At 37.2% G+C, this 15,197-nt stretch overlaps 1 protein-coding gene across 1 annotated transcript in view; it reads left to right on the top strand.

The window, feature by feature from the left end:
- Nucleotides 1-15,197, top strand: part of Zdhhc21 (zinc finger DHHC-type palmitoyltransferase 21) — a 42,057-nt gene that overhangs the window by 13,905 nt on the left and 12,955 nt on the right. Inside the window, exon 5 of the mRNA XM_051163806.1 lies at nucleotides 15,068-15,184. Coding sequence (XP_051019763.1) covers nucleotides 15,068-15,184 — 117 coding nt within the window. The remainder of the gene's footprint in view (nucleotides 1-15,067; nucleotides 15,185-15,197) is intronic.

Genomic DNA, 15,197 nt, shown 5'->3' with positions numbered 1-15,197 from the left:
CCATGTTCTGGCTATTATGAATAAGGCTGCTATGAACATGGTTGAGCAAATTTTCTTGTTGTGTGCTGGAGCATCTTCTGGGTATATTCCAAGGAGTGGAATAGCTGGGTCATGAGGAAGCCCTATTCCCAGTTTTCTGAGATAACACCAGATAGATTTCCAAAGTGGCTGTACTAGTTTGCATTCCCACCAGCAATGAAGAGTGTTCCTCTCTTCCCACATCCTCGCCAGCATGTGGTGTCACTTGAGTTTTTGATCTTAGCCATTCTGATGGGTGTAAGATGGAACCTCAGAGTTGTTTTGATTTGCATTTCCCTGATGACTAAGGAGGTTGAGCATTTCTTTAAGTGTTTCTCAGCCATTTGATATTCCTCTGTTGAGAATTCTCTGTTTAGTTCCAAGCCCCATTTCTCAATTGGGTTATTTGGTTTGGTGGTGTTTAATTTCTTGAGTTCTTTATATATTTTGGATATTAGACCTTTGTCAGATGTAGGGTTGGTGAAGATCTTTTCCCAGTCTGTAGGCTGTCGCTTTGTTCTCTTGACAGTGTCTCCTGCCTTACAGAAGCTTCTCAGCCTCATGAGGTCCCATTTATTAATGGTTGACATTAAGGCCTGGGCCGTTGGTGTTCTGTTCAGGAAGTTTAGACAAGTCTCTTTATGGCTATTTGTTTTGAGTAGATTTCTTCAGAAGACAAAGTATTAACTTTTCAGTATATGAGTCTTAGTTTTAAAAAACCCAAAATAATGAAAACAAAGGAAAAGTATAAAATTATTTGTTTGAATAAAAATAGTTTTTATCTTTTTATTTACTTAAATTTTTCATATGATTTATTTTGCATATTCTTTCATCTCCTTCTACTTCTCCCAGATCCTTCCTACCTCCCTGCCCCTTCAAATTCACCTTCCCTTCTCTTCTCTTCTCTTCTCTTCTCTTCCATTCTCCCCCCCCCCCCCGCAAAGATAAAAGCAAGCAAACAAACAAACAGAAAAACCCGAAGCCAACAAAACAAAAACCAGAAAGATAAAACCCATCAAGCCATAACCAAAATGGAGGACATACAGCATGGGGCCTTTTATGTTAGTTACCTGTGCCTGAGCATTAGGTCTGCCATGAGTGTGGATAGTTAGTTTAATTTTTAAAGGTTTTCAAAGAATAGTTAACTTTTTTAGAAGAGGACTTCTTTCTCTTTTTAAAAAAATTTTTTATTATTTATTATGTATACAGTGCTCTGCCTGCATGCACACCTGCAGGACAGAAGAGGGCATCAGATTGGATTGTAGATGGGTGTGAGCCACCATGTGCTTGCTGCGATTTGAACTTAGGACCTCTGGGAGAACAGTCAGTGCTCTTAATCTCTGAGCCATCTCTTCCAGCCCTTGTTTTTATTTTGTAAGCTAGATCTTGGCATGTAGTCCAATACAGCCATGAACTCTACCTTCTTGTTTAGTCTCCTGAGCACTGAGATTACAGGCATGTGCCACCATATTTGGCGTTCTGCTGCCAGCTTTCCTGAGTAGTAAGATAAATTCGTAGAATGTTCTAGAGCAGTGGTTATCAACCTTCCTAATGCTATGACCCTTTAATACAATTTCTCATGTTGTGGTAACCCCCAACCATAAAATTATTTTTGTTGTTATTTCAAAACTGTAAATTTCTTACTGTTATGAATCGTAATGATCTTAGGTGACCCCTGTGAAAGGGTTGCTTGACCTGCAAAGGGGTCACAACCCACAGGTTCGGAACTGCTGGTTTAGTGTTACCTTTAGGTATATAGCATTTGCGCAGTGCTAAAACTTGTCCAAAATGGAGATGGCGCTAGCAGCTCCAGAGCCTTCGGTTCCTGGCACTGTTGACACTGTTTTATAGACTTCTCATTTAAGTGTTTGTAATATTCACAAGAGAAAGTTGAGGGAAATGAAACGAACAAGGTACTGGACACAGAAAGGGAGGGGATTACCCAACTGGTTTTAATTACAGAGCTGGATTAGGCACAATTGAATGTTATTTTTCCATTTTAATTTGGACTTTGTTGTATTTTTTAAAAATGACGACTGTGTGTGAAAGAGATGGAGATTGAGAGACAGAGATGGGAGTTGGGGAGAGAGAGCATGTGGGTGTGAGATACAAGGTAGAAAGAGAACTGATGGAGATGGGTTCTTTTTCTCTACTATTTACACTGTTTACATCTTTATATATAAAATGCCATGGTGACAGGTGTGTGGTTGTAACATTGGAGCAATGGTAGTCTTAGTTCTGTATGTGGTTGCCTTGGTGTGCACGATTGTTCTGAGACTTGGCTGTTCCATGTGGCTACAGACCTCAGTGGGGCACTGTCTTGAATGTGATTAGCCTGTGATTTTTAAATAAGCTGTACAGCATTGAAACTGGATCTAATAACCAAATAAAACTGAGAAGATATATTTGCTTCTTGTTGGTACTAATCATTAAACCTAGAGTCTCGTGCTTGCTAGAGAAGAGCTTTGCCACTGAGCTATATCCCTCGCTCACTTTTTACCTTTGAGACAGGCTCTTACTAACTGGCAAGGTGATCTTGAGCTTCTTACTCTGTTTCCAAGACAAACCTTGAACTTGTAGTCTTCCTGTCTCTTCCTTCAGAAAAGGTTTAAAATGTGAGTATTTGGCATTTTCACACTGTGAAGGCAGTGCCTGTTTCTATTAGAGTTTAGATGTTTCATCTTGCTTACGGTTAATTTGTGACACAATTGGTGTTAACTAGAACATGAGTCCTCCAAGAAAACTGTGAAATTGAACCTCAGAAGAAGTGTTTTAAAATTGTTCCATGGGGTTAAGATCGTAGTTTTTCAAAAAGTGAGAGAAAAGACATGGCAGGTGTTAGTGGAGAAAAAGACCATGAAGAGAGACCACCTGGCAGGGAAGGCAGGGTCAGCAGCCTCTGCCCCTTGAGGTTAATTAGATTTCCATATTTAGCTGATTTGTTCATCAGTTTTACTGGGGGACAAAAAAAGATAACTCTTGTTTTCCCATATGTAGTCTGTTACTGCTTTTGTGCTACAACAAAGTTGAGTGGTAGTGACAGACTATATGGCTAGCAAAACTCAAAGATACTGAGATCTGGCTGTCAATATTAAGTTTACTAGCCATTGTAGTGGAGAGATGACTTTGAGAGCAGACACTTTAGGGTCAAATGCTTAGCTTCTCTTATTATGTGTGTAACCCTTAATAGGTTGTTAACCCTCTGCTTTGTAATTTCATTTTCTGAAAGTGTAAATAACAGTAAAACTAAATAACTTAATATATTCAGGCAGCCATGGTGGTTTTATCTGTAATCCTAGAACTTTGGAGGCTGGCTGATTGCAGGAATATTAGCAGTTCAGGGCCAACCTCAACAAGATAGCAAATTTGAGGCTAGCCTGGGCTACATAAAGACCTTATCTCAAAAAGCTAAAACAAATGAGAAAAAGGATAATATATGCAAAAATGCATGACAAACAGTAGATGTTGAGCTGATGTTTCATTTGGTCTTAGATGCAGAGAATATTTTCTTTAGCCTATTTATGTTTATGAAAAAATAAGCCATTGAACAGTATTGCAGAGGGTTTGGTGACACTCAAGACAATGTCACCAATAAAAAGTAAGAGTGGTATAATAATACTATGTGAAAGATTTGGAAATTTGAAATTATGAGAATATTTTTCTTTAAAGTCATAGAGATGAGATGATGGCTTAGTGAGCAAAGTACTCATGCCCCATTGTGGTGGCACGTACTTATAATCCTGGTATCAGGGAGTTGGGGACAGGAGGAGCCTTGGATTATATGGCCAGTGGTTTAACCTAATTGTTAGACTTCAGGCCAATGAGGGACCCTGTCTTAAAGTAGGTATATAGCTGAAGTTGTGCCCTGCACCATTCAAATGCACAGGGACCTGCACAGACATGAACATACACACGTGTGTGCATACACATACACAAATATGAAAGATAAGAACTTTAGGTAAATTAATGCCATTTAGAGGAAGAATTATGTTTTAAAGTTGAGGAACTAATTGTAGGTGGTATTTGAATGTATTTTCATACATATACTGTGTTTTTGTACATATCTACTGAACGTTGGAAGATTTACAGTATAAAACTATATTAACAGATTCAAAATCCTAGGGAGAAAATATGCAAAGCTGTCAGGTTATTTTTTTATAGTAGTAATATCTTAGTGTTAATAAATGACAATCAAGTGTTCAGAGTATATTGGCTATGCTAAAGCTATTTTGGTATAAGTAATTCTAGGAATATTACTGGCGCTTATGCCTAGTAATGTCGAGCAAGAATTGTTCTCTTTGCTTAAGCTTTCAAGCATCTTGGCTTTGACTGGCTTGTTTAATAGTTTGTCGTCTTCTTTTCTATGCTCACTTTCACGTTAGAAGTGATGAACTGGCAACTTAAAAATGTCTTTTCTGATATCATGTCACTTGTCACTGAGGAGTCTCTTGGCATGTTCTTATTTAGAATGCATTTTCTGAGTTAGGGTGGCCGTTCATTCCTGTGATTCTAAACTTGGGAGTCTGAGACAGGGAGATTGTCATGAGTTTGACATAGTGAATCCCAATATGGACCACTTTGTTTAAATCTCATGGAACAATTTATCTCAGTTATAAACCAGAAAGTGTCTTCATTCCTTCAGTTTTGAAGAATATATCGGTTAGCACAGGATTACAGATGAACAATTGCTTTCAGTTAAAAACGATATTTTGCATTGTCTTTTGGGGTCTATAGTTTCACTGTAAAGTCAGTTGCTGGTCTATTTCATCAACACGTGTTTTTAATGGCCACTTTTATGGTTTTAAAAAATTCTCATTTCTAGCTATTACTCTATAATTCTATAATGTGCTTCAATATTAAATTTTTGCATTTTTCTGTTGAATACTTTGTATAACTTCTTGAACTTGTGTGATGAAATTCTTAAGTTATAAAATTTCTTTTGTCTTAATTTAAATATGCTGCAACTTTTTTTGCATAGTTTAGATTCTAATCATGTATGTGTGAGGTTTCTGCACTTCCTGTCTTTGAAATCTTTTCTGTATTCCCCACCCACAGTTGAGTCTATTTTTTCCTACTGACCTCTATCTTTTGATTTATTAAAGGTAGTTTTTCTACTCTACTCTTGAGTTTTTAATTCTGTTACATAGTACCTTTTTTTGGATCTACTTTTTTTAGTACCTACTTTTCGAATCCTCACTTTATAGTATTTCTCACAGAGCACTTTTTTGAGGGAAATTCTGCATTTTGCCATTTTCTTGAACATTCTAAAAACATTTCTTAACATTTTAAAGATTTATTTATTTTATTTTATATGTATGAATGTTTTGACTGCATGTTGTATGTGCACCACATCCATGCCTGGTGGTCGTGGAGGAGGCAGGGAAGTGAAGAGTCCCAAGAACTGGAGTTAGGGATGGTTGTATGCCACTGTGTGGGTGCTGGTAATCAAATCCAGGTCCTCTGCAAGAGCAGCCAGTGGTCTTAACTACTGAGCCATCTCTCCATTCCCATCTTGAACATTTCAATTAAAGCTATTTTGATATCCATACTAGATATTAGTCTGTACCCTGATATGTCTAATACATTTTTATTGAATACTGTGCAAACTGTATGACTAGTTGTGGAAGATGTGGTTGATGTGTTTTTTGTTTGTTTGTTTTTCGAGACAGGGTCTCTCTGTGTAGCTTTGGCTGTCCTGGACTCACTCTGTCTTCCGAGTGACATGTTCTAACTGCAGATTTTACCTTGTTTTTCGGATCATGAGACGAACTCCCCCCCCCCCAAAATGGGGGCAAATTAGGGTGTGCCTTATGGTCTGATTGCTGTCCATCGGGCATCAACAAAGAGGTTACTTATAGTGTGCCAGCTGAGGAAACTAGAAAAGTGATTGAGTCTCTACGTCTTTCCTCCTGTTGAGTTAACACTGTTTAATATTATCATATTTTGTTATATTTTAATAAATATTTTATTATACTAGTACTAATTTGGTTCAGAATATTTTTTCTTGTTTTACTGCTCTAAAAACTGGGTACATCTTATGGTCCAAAAAATATGGTATTTTCTCTTTTATTTGTTTCCATATAAAAGAACTCTCATCTTAACCCAGTCAGGGTTAGATGATGTTTTTCTCATATTGAATTGGATTTAGTACAATGGTTTTTTTTTTTTTTTTTTGGTTTTGTTTTTTTTTTTGTTTTTAAAGAAGAGCTTACTTATTGCATTTGTATTTTGTAGGATGTTTGGTTGCTAAGTTTTATCAAAGTTTAGTTTCAATTGTGTCTTTCTTTCTTGGGTTTCTGCTGCAGAGCTGAGGTGTCTGTTGTGGATTATGCCCTGTAGTGTCCTCTCCATGACAAGCAGTGAAGAATGCACAGCTCCCTGTAAGGCATCTTTGTCCTCTGGGATCTCGGCCTTAAGTTCTGCCTAGGTTGCTGTCTTGGCTGCTGCTCATTGTCTTGCAGTAGCTGTTCATGGGTTGGGTTCATCTGCCTTTCCACAGTGTCGCTAGGAAGCTTAGTCCCAGACAAAGGACCCTCTTACAGGTGCTGGTGGCAAGAGCTTTTGTAACAGTTTCTTCTTGGGTGATTCTAATCATTCTTGACACCCTGATCTATGTAACTAGAGTTCTTTGCAGTGCTCAGTTTCAAAACTTATGTGGCCCTAAGGTTTGAGTACTGTTGGGCTCTGGACAGACTTTATAATGAGACAGAGATGAGCAAAATAGAAGGAACTAAAAAGTCACTGTGCGACAAGAAAAGAAGAGGCTTGGGGTCTTATTTGAAGTTCAATCTGCTGTAAAACACTGACTACAGCGAATGTTATTGGGCAAAGTAATAGTCCACTGTTCTTTTTATAGAGGTTCTTTTGAAGATGACATTGTAAAAAGTCATCTCCTGCTAATTTCAGTAATGAAGTTCCCATTATCACATTAACCTTAACAGCAGTTCTAGCCTATATGTATTTTTTGTAGGTCTTTCTTCGTACCCTTTTCATTCGTCCAATGACCAGTAGAAACCTATATTTCATTCTTGAGTATGTGTGGACAGCTGAGAAGAGAGTGTCAACTCTCCCTCATCCACTTTCTAGCCCATTACTTGAGATATCCAATAAAGACCCCAGAGGTCCTGGATTCCTTTGGAGTTCATGGTTACTGTGCATCTTGTGCAACAGGTGTGTGCTTGACTTTGAGCCTATACTTTTATCCTGAGAGAAGTGAGAGGCTTTTGCCTGCTTTTTCCTTATACCCTTTCAGGTAGAGAGATGGCAGCAGAGCATCTTTTCTCCTGTCAGATGCCAAAGCTGACTGTTTATCTTCTGGGTTAGGATAGAAAGTGGTGTCAACACCTAGGTGTGTGTTCGTTTCTGAGGTGAAGGTTTTTACTCTCCTAACAGAATAAAAATTGCCTGTGAGTGGCCTCAACCAGTGTTGGTGAGAAGCGGGTAGATTATAAATAACTCTTGGAAACAAGAATAGAGGGAAGGCAGCCAAACGCAAATTCTGGGAGACAAACCATTTAGGAATTCGATTTTCCATTTCTTATTTTCTGTTTTTAGGATATCTGTTTCTGAAATGGATTACCTTAGTTTCTCTGCAGTTACCCCAGGTTTTTCTTACCGTAACTTCATACCATTGGTTCATTGACCAAGGTCTATATTTGAGTTTCACATACTTTTTTTTAAAAAGGATTTCATAAGCAAATGTTTAGTCACTTAATCCATAACTGAACTATAAGAAACCAAACTTCAGATTTTTAACTAAATGTGAAGTAAAGTGTCACTGTATTTAGAGTGAACTTTTATAAGTTTTATTTGGGTGCGTGAATCTTTATCAGTCGTGTATGTTACAATTGTATTCATAGATTAGATAATTTTGAGCTCGCATATTACTTGGAACGGTGGGGAAACATCTCTTTAGAAGTGTTCTGGAGATTGATAAGAAGGCTGGAGTTCAGAGACACTCTGTAGCTTATCTATTCACATCTATGGAAGATGAGCTGGGCAGTGCTTCTTGATACAGCAAGTGTCAGTCTGCTAACACTGCTTCTATTTCCTTCCTGAAGATTTTTTTCACCTGAGATGGTCTCACACTTGCTGTGTAGCCCAAGCTGACCTTAAATTTCTGATATCCCTGCTTCCATCTCCAAGTGCAAGGATTGTAAGGCATGTGCCACCATGCTTGGTGTACCTGAAGAACTTGTAGGCAATATTATGCTAACATTTAAACATTTTAAAGTATAGATTTAAAATACACTACAAAATTGGCCCCTTAAAGAATGACAAGTTGATAGATTCATACATTGACAATTTTATTGAGGCAGCCTGCATTTAATATTTTTATTAACATAAAGACTGCTTGGTCTATTTTATAAAGATGTCATAGTAGTTTAAGTTTTTTTTTTAATGTAATACCTACTGGCAACTATATATTGTAGACAGTAATTACTACTTATGAGAGAAAAATATTTTTAAGTAAAAAATTTGTAGTGTTAAAGTAGGAGTTATGCAGCTAATCATTTGTGGAATGCCACTTCAGTCCTAAAATTATGCTTTTAAAATTATTTTTAAATGAAGGAGATTCAAATTAATTTCTGATTGATACTTTTATAATTATTTTTATGTGAAGGACAAAAATCATACAGACTACACTTAATGATATGAGAGCAGAGAGGATTTAAACAAGGGACTTGCTGCCAATATTTGTAAGAGGGAAATAAATAATGTGCAGTAGCCGGACAGACTCTTTTGCTAGCAAGATAATTACTGCTATTGCAACCGACTGATGCCTAATAGTGTGGGTGGGGAGTTGATGCTATATAGAATTGTGCTACACAGTCATGTGCCTGGCATTTTGCTAGTAAAGAATAGAAACAACCAGAAGACTTGATTGCATCTGCCTTTGTATATTTCTAAGCTTTATTATATTTAAAATATTTTTATATAATCAGCATTAAAGGTGCCGTACTACTTCACTGTTTATTGCTATTAAAAATACTTTAGGCCTTAATGATCTTTATTTTCTTATCATGTACAAGGTCACTTATGTATCATGGTCACAGAAAAATGGAGAATACATATTAGGTCTATGAGCTTTTGATAAGTATAGCTAACAAGAGTGTGGGATTAAGATCAATATGAAAAAATTAACTATTAATGCTAGTACGAAGGTAATCTAGCTTCTTTGTTCATGTGTACTGACCTAACTGCTGGGAATATTGTCTTTTTGTAACATTTACAGATATTGGTAGACAAAAACCATTTACTATAACAGTTGTCAGTTCTTTTTGTCAGTGTCTTCCTTTTCTGTCTTGGCAGATGGAACATAGAAAGCCCTGAGCATGTGCTGTAATAACAGGCTGGCTGGATGTATGTCTTCATGAGACTGTTTCTGTGGCTACTTCAAGTAGCGTGTACCATGGGAGACACAGCAGCTTTTGCCTCTCAGACAGTCAATCTCTTTTGAGTTTAAATGGTTAAATGGAGCAGTGTTGTCATTTTTAATTCTGCTAGATATGTAGTGCTGCAGCTAGTAGTGAATTTAGTAAGAAATTATGTTACTCAGTTTCTTATGAATTGCTCCAATTCTTCTAGAAAGTCTACAGCTAAAACATGGTAAGACAGACAAGATAATTTTTCTGAAGTAGTCACTGTCTGCCTGGACAGTATTGGTCCAGGTGCTGGTCGCAGTTGCTCTGTAATAACAAAGTTGGCGTGCAATTATATGCAAATTGTAACATTTGATTCTGGATACTCAATGATAGTCATTAGAGAAAGTGAGTTTTCTTTTAAATATAATTAAGATGTAATGAGACTGAAACACTTTATATTCCTTCAGAGAATGTAGGAAGAGAAAGAATTACAAAATAAATTTGTAAATTCTCCACCTGTATTTTAGAATTAATAAGCAAAAGGCCCAAATACTCAAGAAAATCAGTTATAAGGATTTTAAGATGAAAATGTGTTTTTTTTAAAATGATTTTTATATCAGCATTAATCTCTGCATATGAAGTTATCTGGTCCTTTTGAAAATTCAAATCTTTATGTTAGATGTGTCAGATCTGATCCATTTTATTACTTTTCTTGGAAAACCAAACAACCCAAATCCCTCAGTGATAGGCTCATTCTCTGTGGGGATGGGGCAGTGAAGAATTCTATTTATATTTTAAACTCTATAATGTATACTCTCTATGCAATAATATAGAATAAATATAGTCTAAATTTTCTGATTACAATTTTCTTTTTTAATGTAATTTTGTTGTTGTGCCCTTTATATTGTCATATACAGTTATCCGTGGAAGAGTGCAGAAACATTACAGTATACAGGCCAGTGAGCTATCTGGGGTTGTGTGGGCAGCATTTGAAAGACATTCTTTTTTTAAGTATAGTTAATATCCATTGTCATGACTATGTTATAAATGTTCTGAATATATCATTTAAAATAATGTATTCTTTCTTTTGATGGGCAGATACATTGTTCCCAGTAATACTCCCAATAGGCACCCTTAGTCGCATCTCTTTCTGTCTAGTGCCTCTGGTCTACTTGGTTGTGTAGCTAGAAATACTGCTGTCCAAAAGCACCTTTCACACATGTACGTCACATATGTAAACTTCCTAATGGAATTTTCCATTCAAACATGCACCAGTAGACGGTATAGGTTGAGGCTGCTAATAGTTTCTCATGCTGCATTCAGTCTCTAGCTTTGTGGTTCATGTGAGCAAACTGTTGCACTTGGAATTGCCTCTCTAGTCTGTTGCCTCATCCTTAGGGCTATACCATCCTCCGTGGAATGCAAATTTAGTGACAGTTGTAGAATTAGTCTTGTGACATGGTAAAGTAGTATTTTTGTTGCTCACCCCCACCCCCACCCCATCATTTCCCTCAGGAGTGATTTTAGGTATTTTTTCCTCTTTGCTCTCTCCAGTCAGTTTAAGTTTTAAGAAGTAAGTCCAGTTGGATTGATTTGTATGGGGCCAGAAACCGTCGCTATAGCTGTGATTTCTTTCCTTTGTATCCCTCCTGGGAATGCGCTGCTGAACACGGGTGTAGTAGAGCAGACACTCCTGCCATGCTCTTTCATATAGGAATGTTTGCTGTTCTTTAAGTTTGGATGTTTTTCTTGTGAAAACAAACTATTTCACTTTCTCTCTGTCTCTGTCTCTGTCTCTCTCTTGCTCTCTCTCTCTCTTTCTCTCTCTCTCTCTTACAGACACACACACACACACACACACACACACACATACACACATTCTTTTCCATTCTGGTGATCCTTGTTTTTTGAATTATATTAGTTATGTAGAGCAGTTTGAATGGATACTTTTATGTGATTTGAGTTTCCTGATCTACAAAGGTAATACAACTAAAAAAAGAAACAGAAAGAAGAAACAGGAAAATTGTTAGTCGTGCGATGAGCAGAATAACATCATTGGTGAAGCAAATGGCAGGGCACCAAGTGAGAGGCCCTGTCAGGTGTGAAGAGGCTCGCTCTTTTCAGTATTGTTCCTGTGTAGTGTCTTAGATATACAGCCTGTCAGGAACACTGAGGAGAATCTTATAGCTGTGTGAGTTTGGACAAAGATGAACAGCTTCTAAGCATGGTGTTAGCTACTTGATTTGAGGCAAATCCAAGCTTAGTTTATCCTAGGAATACATGGTAGATTTCTCATTAGAAAGTAGTCTGCAAAGTTTATCACATTAATAGGTCAAATAACCGAATATCTCAATGTATAGACAGAGATGAAATTAGAATTTCCATGCTAGCAGACTAGAAGTAGATAATTTTCTTAATCAGAAGAAAGTTTTCCAAAACCCAGCAAAACCAAATCCTCACCACCCAGCAATAGTGTGCTGATGAAATAATGTCTCCTTGCCTTGTGATGAGAGGGTGAGGTCCAGAGACTCAGTGATGGAGGCTTAGACCTGGAGACTCAGTGATGGAGGCTTAGACCTGGAGACTCAGTGATGGAGGCTTAATGTTACTATTTTTATTAAATGAATAGCTGGAAATTCTAGCCATTTGTTTCAGGACAAGAGAAGTGAAGAGAAGGTGCAACTGTTGAAAGAAATAAAACTCTCACTACTTGTAAATGATATGATTGCAGAACTTAACTGTATATTCTTTTGGACATTGAAAAAAGTTTTTTAAAATGCTGTTTTAAAGCACTATCCTAAAGAGTTGCTTTTATTACTACTCACTAGTAAAAATTTCAGTCAGTGAACTTAATAACACATGCTACTAAAAAAAAAAAAAAAAAAAAAAAAAAAAAAAAAAAAAAAAAGATTACAAACCCCAAGAAGTCCCTGAATTAAACCTGACACAAAAACTAAGAAGGAACTCCTGAGCAAATGTCATGTGCTAATGTATGCCAGTTGCACCTTAATTATATAAGTTTAATTAATTAATTTTGAATGGTATACTGTGGTTGTATTAGTTTGTTAGGGCTAGGTTAACAAAGTACCATAGACTATGTAGCTTAGAAGAAATTTATTCCTCTCAGTTATGGTGTCAGTAAGTCTAAGTTTATGGTGCTAGTAGATCTGATTCCACCTTGTGTCTTAGCCTATAAACAGCTGACATCCCACTGTGCCCTCAGTAGTCTTCCCTCTGTGTAGAAGCATCCGGGACCTTCTCTTTGTGCCCACGCAGCTCTCTTGAGGGAATCAATCATTTGGAGGAGGGCCCATATCAATATCTTAGTTTAATTAAGCCACAACTTTAAAAGCTCCATCTCCAAATATAGTCAAATTCTGAGATACTCATATACTGAGTTGTTGGGGGTTAAGATCTCAACACATGAATTTTGGAGACACATTCACGCATTAACACTGATAGTAAAGGTTCTGAGTACAAGTGGGTTTTTGATTTGGGTACATTTTATAAGGCGGTTTGGAACTTTAAAAGTGCTCTATCTAAAAGAAAAAAAAAGACAGATTAGATTTAGTATTTATATGAGTAATGCATATGTGAACTTGGACTCCAGTTGTTTTCTGAAAATATAAAAGTGATAAGGAATTTCTATATTAATTTTATACTACTTCAAGTAATTTAAATTTATAACTAAATGCACAGTATAATTTTAAAGATAAATATTTTAGTCTTGTCACCATCCCTGCCATTTGTAAATATAGTTGGGATTTTTTTTTTTTTTTAAAATCTTCCATGGGAAGGAGACAGGATAGATTTTATTTGGTCTAAAGTAGTCACTTTAGCATAGTGATTTCTACTGCAAAAGCATGCGCATGTCAAAAATCACTCTGCTACATAAAACTTTGTGCTAAAATCCCAAATAGTTATGGGAAAGGAAGGCACAGTACCCCCAAACCATTTTCAGTGACACTCAAAAGGGTGAGAACCTAACAAAAACAGCAGCGTAGTTTCTTCTTGCCAAAATAGTCAGGAAGTACACATACCCTGGTGTACATGGAGCTTGGCTTGGAGTGTGGACTCAGGGTGTCTTGTGGGAGCGAGCACCAAAAGTATGTCAGTGCAGTGACTTGTGCATGGGCGTGGTTCCTGTGATACGCTTTAGGAGATGTGTGGGGTGTGGATGTGTGTTGTGTGCTCTTCATGGCTTGGTTCGGTTTTCTTTGTCCATCTGGGGTTCCTTGCAGATGGGACGAACAAGAAGCACAGTTCTTGTGGTGCTCAAGTTGTTGCTTCATGTGTGAAGTGCCTTGCTTCTCATGTTTATTTTTGTAAGTTTTTAGAATTAGGTTTTTTAAATATTAAATGCTGGGTAACAGCTTAGTATCTGCTACAGAATAGCTTAAGTTGTAAGTTTTCCAGGCAAATTAATAAGTGTTAAGAGTATGGAGCCAGCTGTTTCTCTTGATTCTAAAGCTTTATCAGTGTAGCCCACAGAAAGTCATCAGTCTTTTGTTTCAAGCAAATACCTTTTCTTTGGTGGCCACCTAATATTTTCTTTTCTTTCATTCACTCACTCACTCATTCATTTATTCATTCATTCATTTTTTTAGAAATTTGGGTCCATGCTGTCTACCTGGGCATTGGCCTTGGCCTCCTGTTTCTCCTGCCTTCACCTCCCAAGCTCTGAAATGCTTGCACTCACCACCCCTTGCCCTACTTTTGGGATCGCCACACACCATTAATGCTTAACCCAAGTCAGGAAAGGACCATAAGCGTGCAGTGGTTGTGTTTGTGACGTCCTTCCAGTTCATCTGCTGTAGCTAAGCAATGGCTGTTTTACTTCTAGGTTTAATAGCAACAGGCTCCTGGAGCCTAATTCTTTGACTCTGTCTCTTGGTATGTTCGGTAACCATGATGCCAAATGAAGTGTCTTTTCTTTTTCTGTCCTTAAAGCACAGTTCACTTTCAGGACCCTCAGTTCCATTGTCTGGAAATGATTAGGAAATGCCTTTTGCCTGATTACAGTTCCTATCCCCAGCATGGTCTCTCACTGTGCAGTACTCTGTGCCTGCATCTCCAGTAGCACAGCAGGGCACATCTGGGAGCTTTGTGAGTGTAGCTTCTGAGGGTAGGACACATCAGTGTTGTTTACATGTGCACATCACAAGCCTGACTGAGTGGGCTTGAAGACTGTTCTTATCATCCTGTTAGGGAGGGATTCCCCTCATTGGGGCTAAATTAGATAATTATCAGGCATTTTAGTATTGTAAATCATGCCTGTACATTCCAAATTTTTAGCAGTATAATAAGAAACTTTCCTTTGTTGACCAAACATCCTATACTATCTCTGCTTTTTGTTATCTTTGTGTGTGTGTGTGTGTGTGTGTGTGTGTGTTTGTGTATGTGTGTGTGTGTGTGTGTTAAAAAGGTAACTTGTAACTCTGGGATTGAGAGATTGTTATTTCATGATACAATACAGTAGTAAAATCCCATAGTTTTCAACTTTTTGTTATAAGTTCTAAAGTTATTTTTGAAAATTTCGAATATTTATGTGTTGATGACATGGAACAAAAGGAGGAGCTGCTTTCTTTAAAACAGTAAGGGGAAACTTATGCATGACATAATGGTTTGATTTCAATAGTAAGCAAGTCTGCAAGTCATTTTAAAGGCTTTCTTGTTTCTTGTAGGACCTCTTTGTTGTTCGGCATGAGCTGGCTATCATGAGACTAGCTGCCTTTATGGGCATTACTATGTTAGTTGGAATAACTGGACTCTTTTATACACAACTGATTGGCATCATCACAGTAAGTATATATT

The sequence above is a fragment of the Acomys russatus genome, chromosome 2 (assembly GCF_903995435.1).
Source record: "Acomys russatus chromosome 2, mAcoRus1.1, whole genome shotgun sequence".
Classification (NCBI taxonomy): Eukaryota; Metazoa; Chordata; class Mammalia; order Rodentia; family Muridae; genus Acomys; species Acomys russatus.
This window is presented reverse-complemented; position numbering and strand designations above follow the sequence as displayed.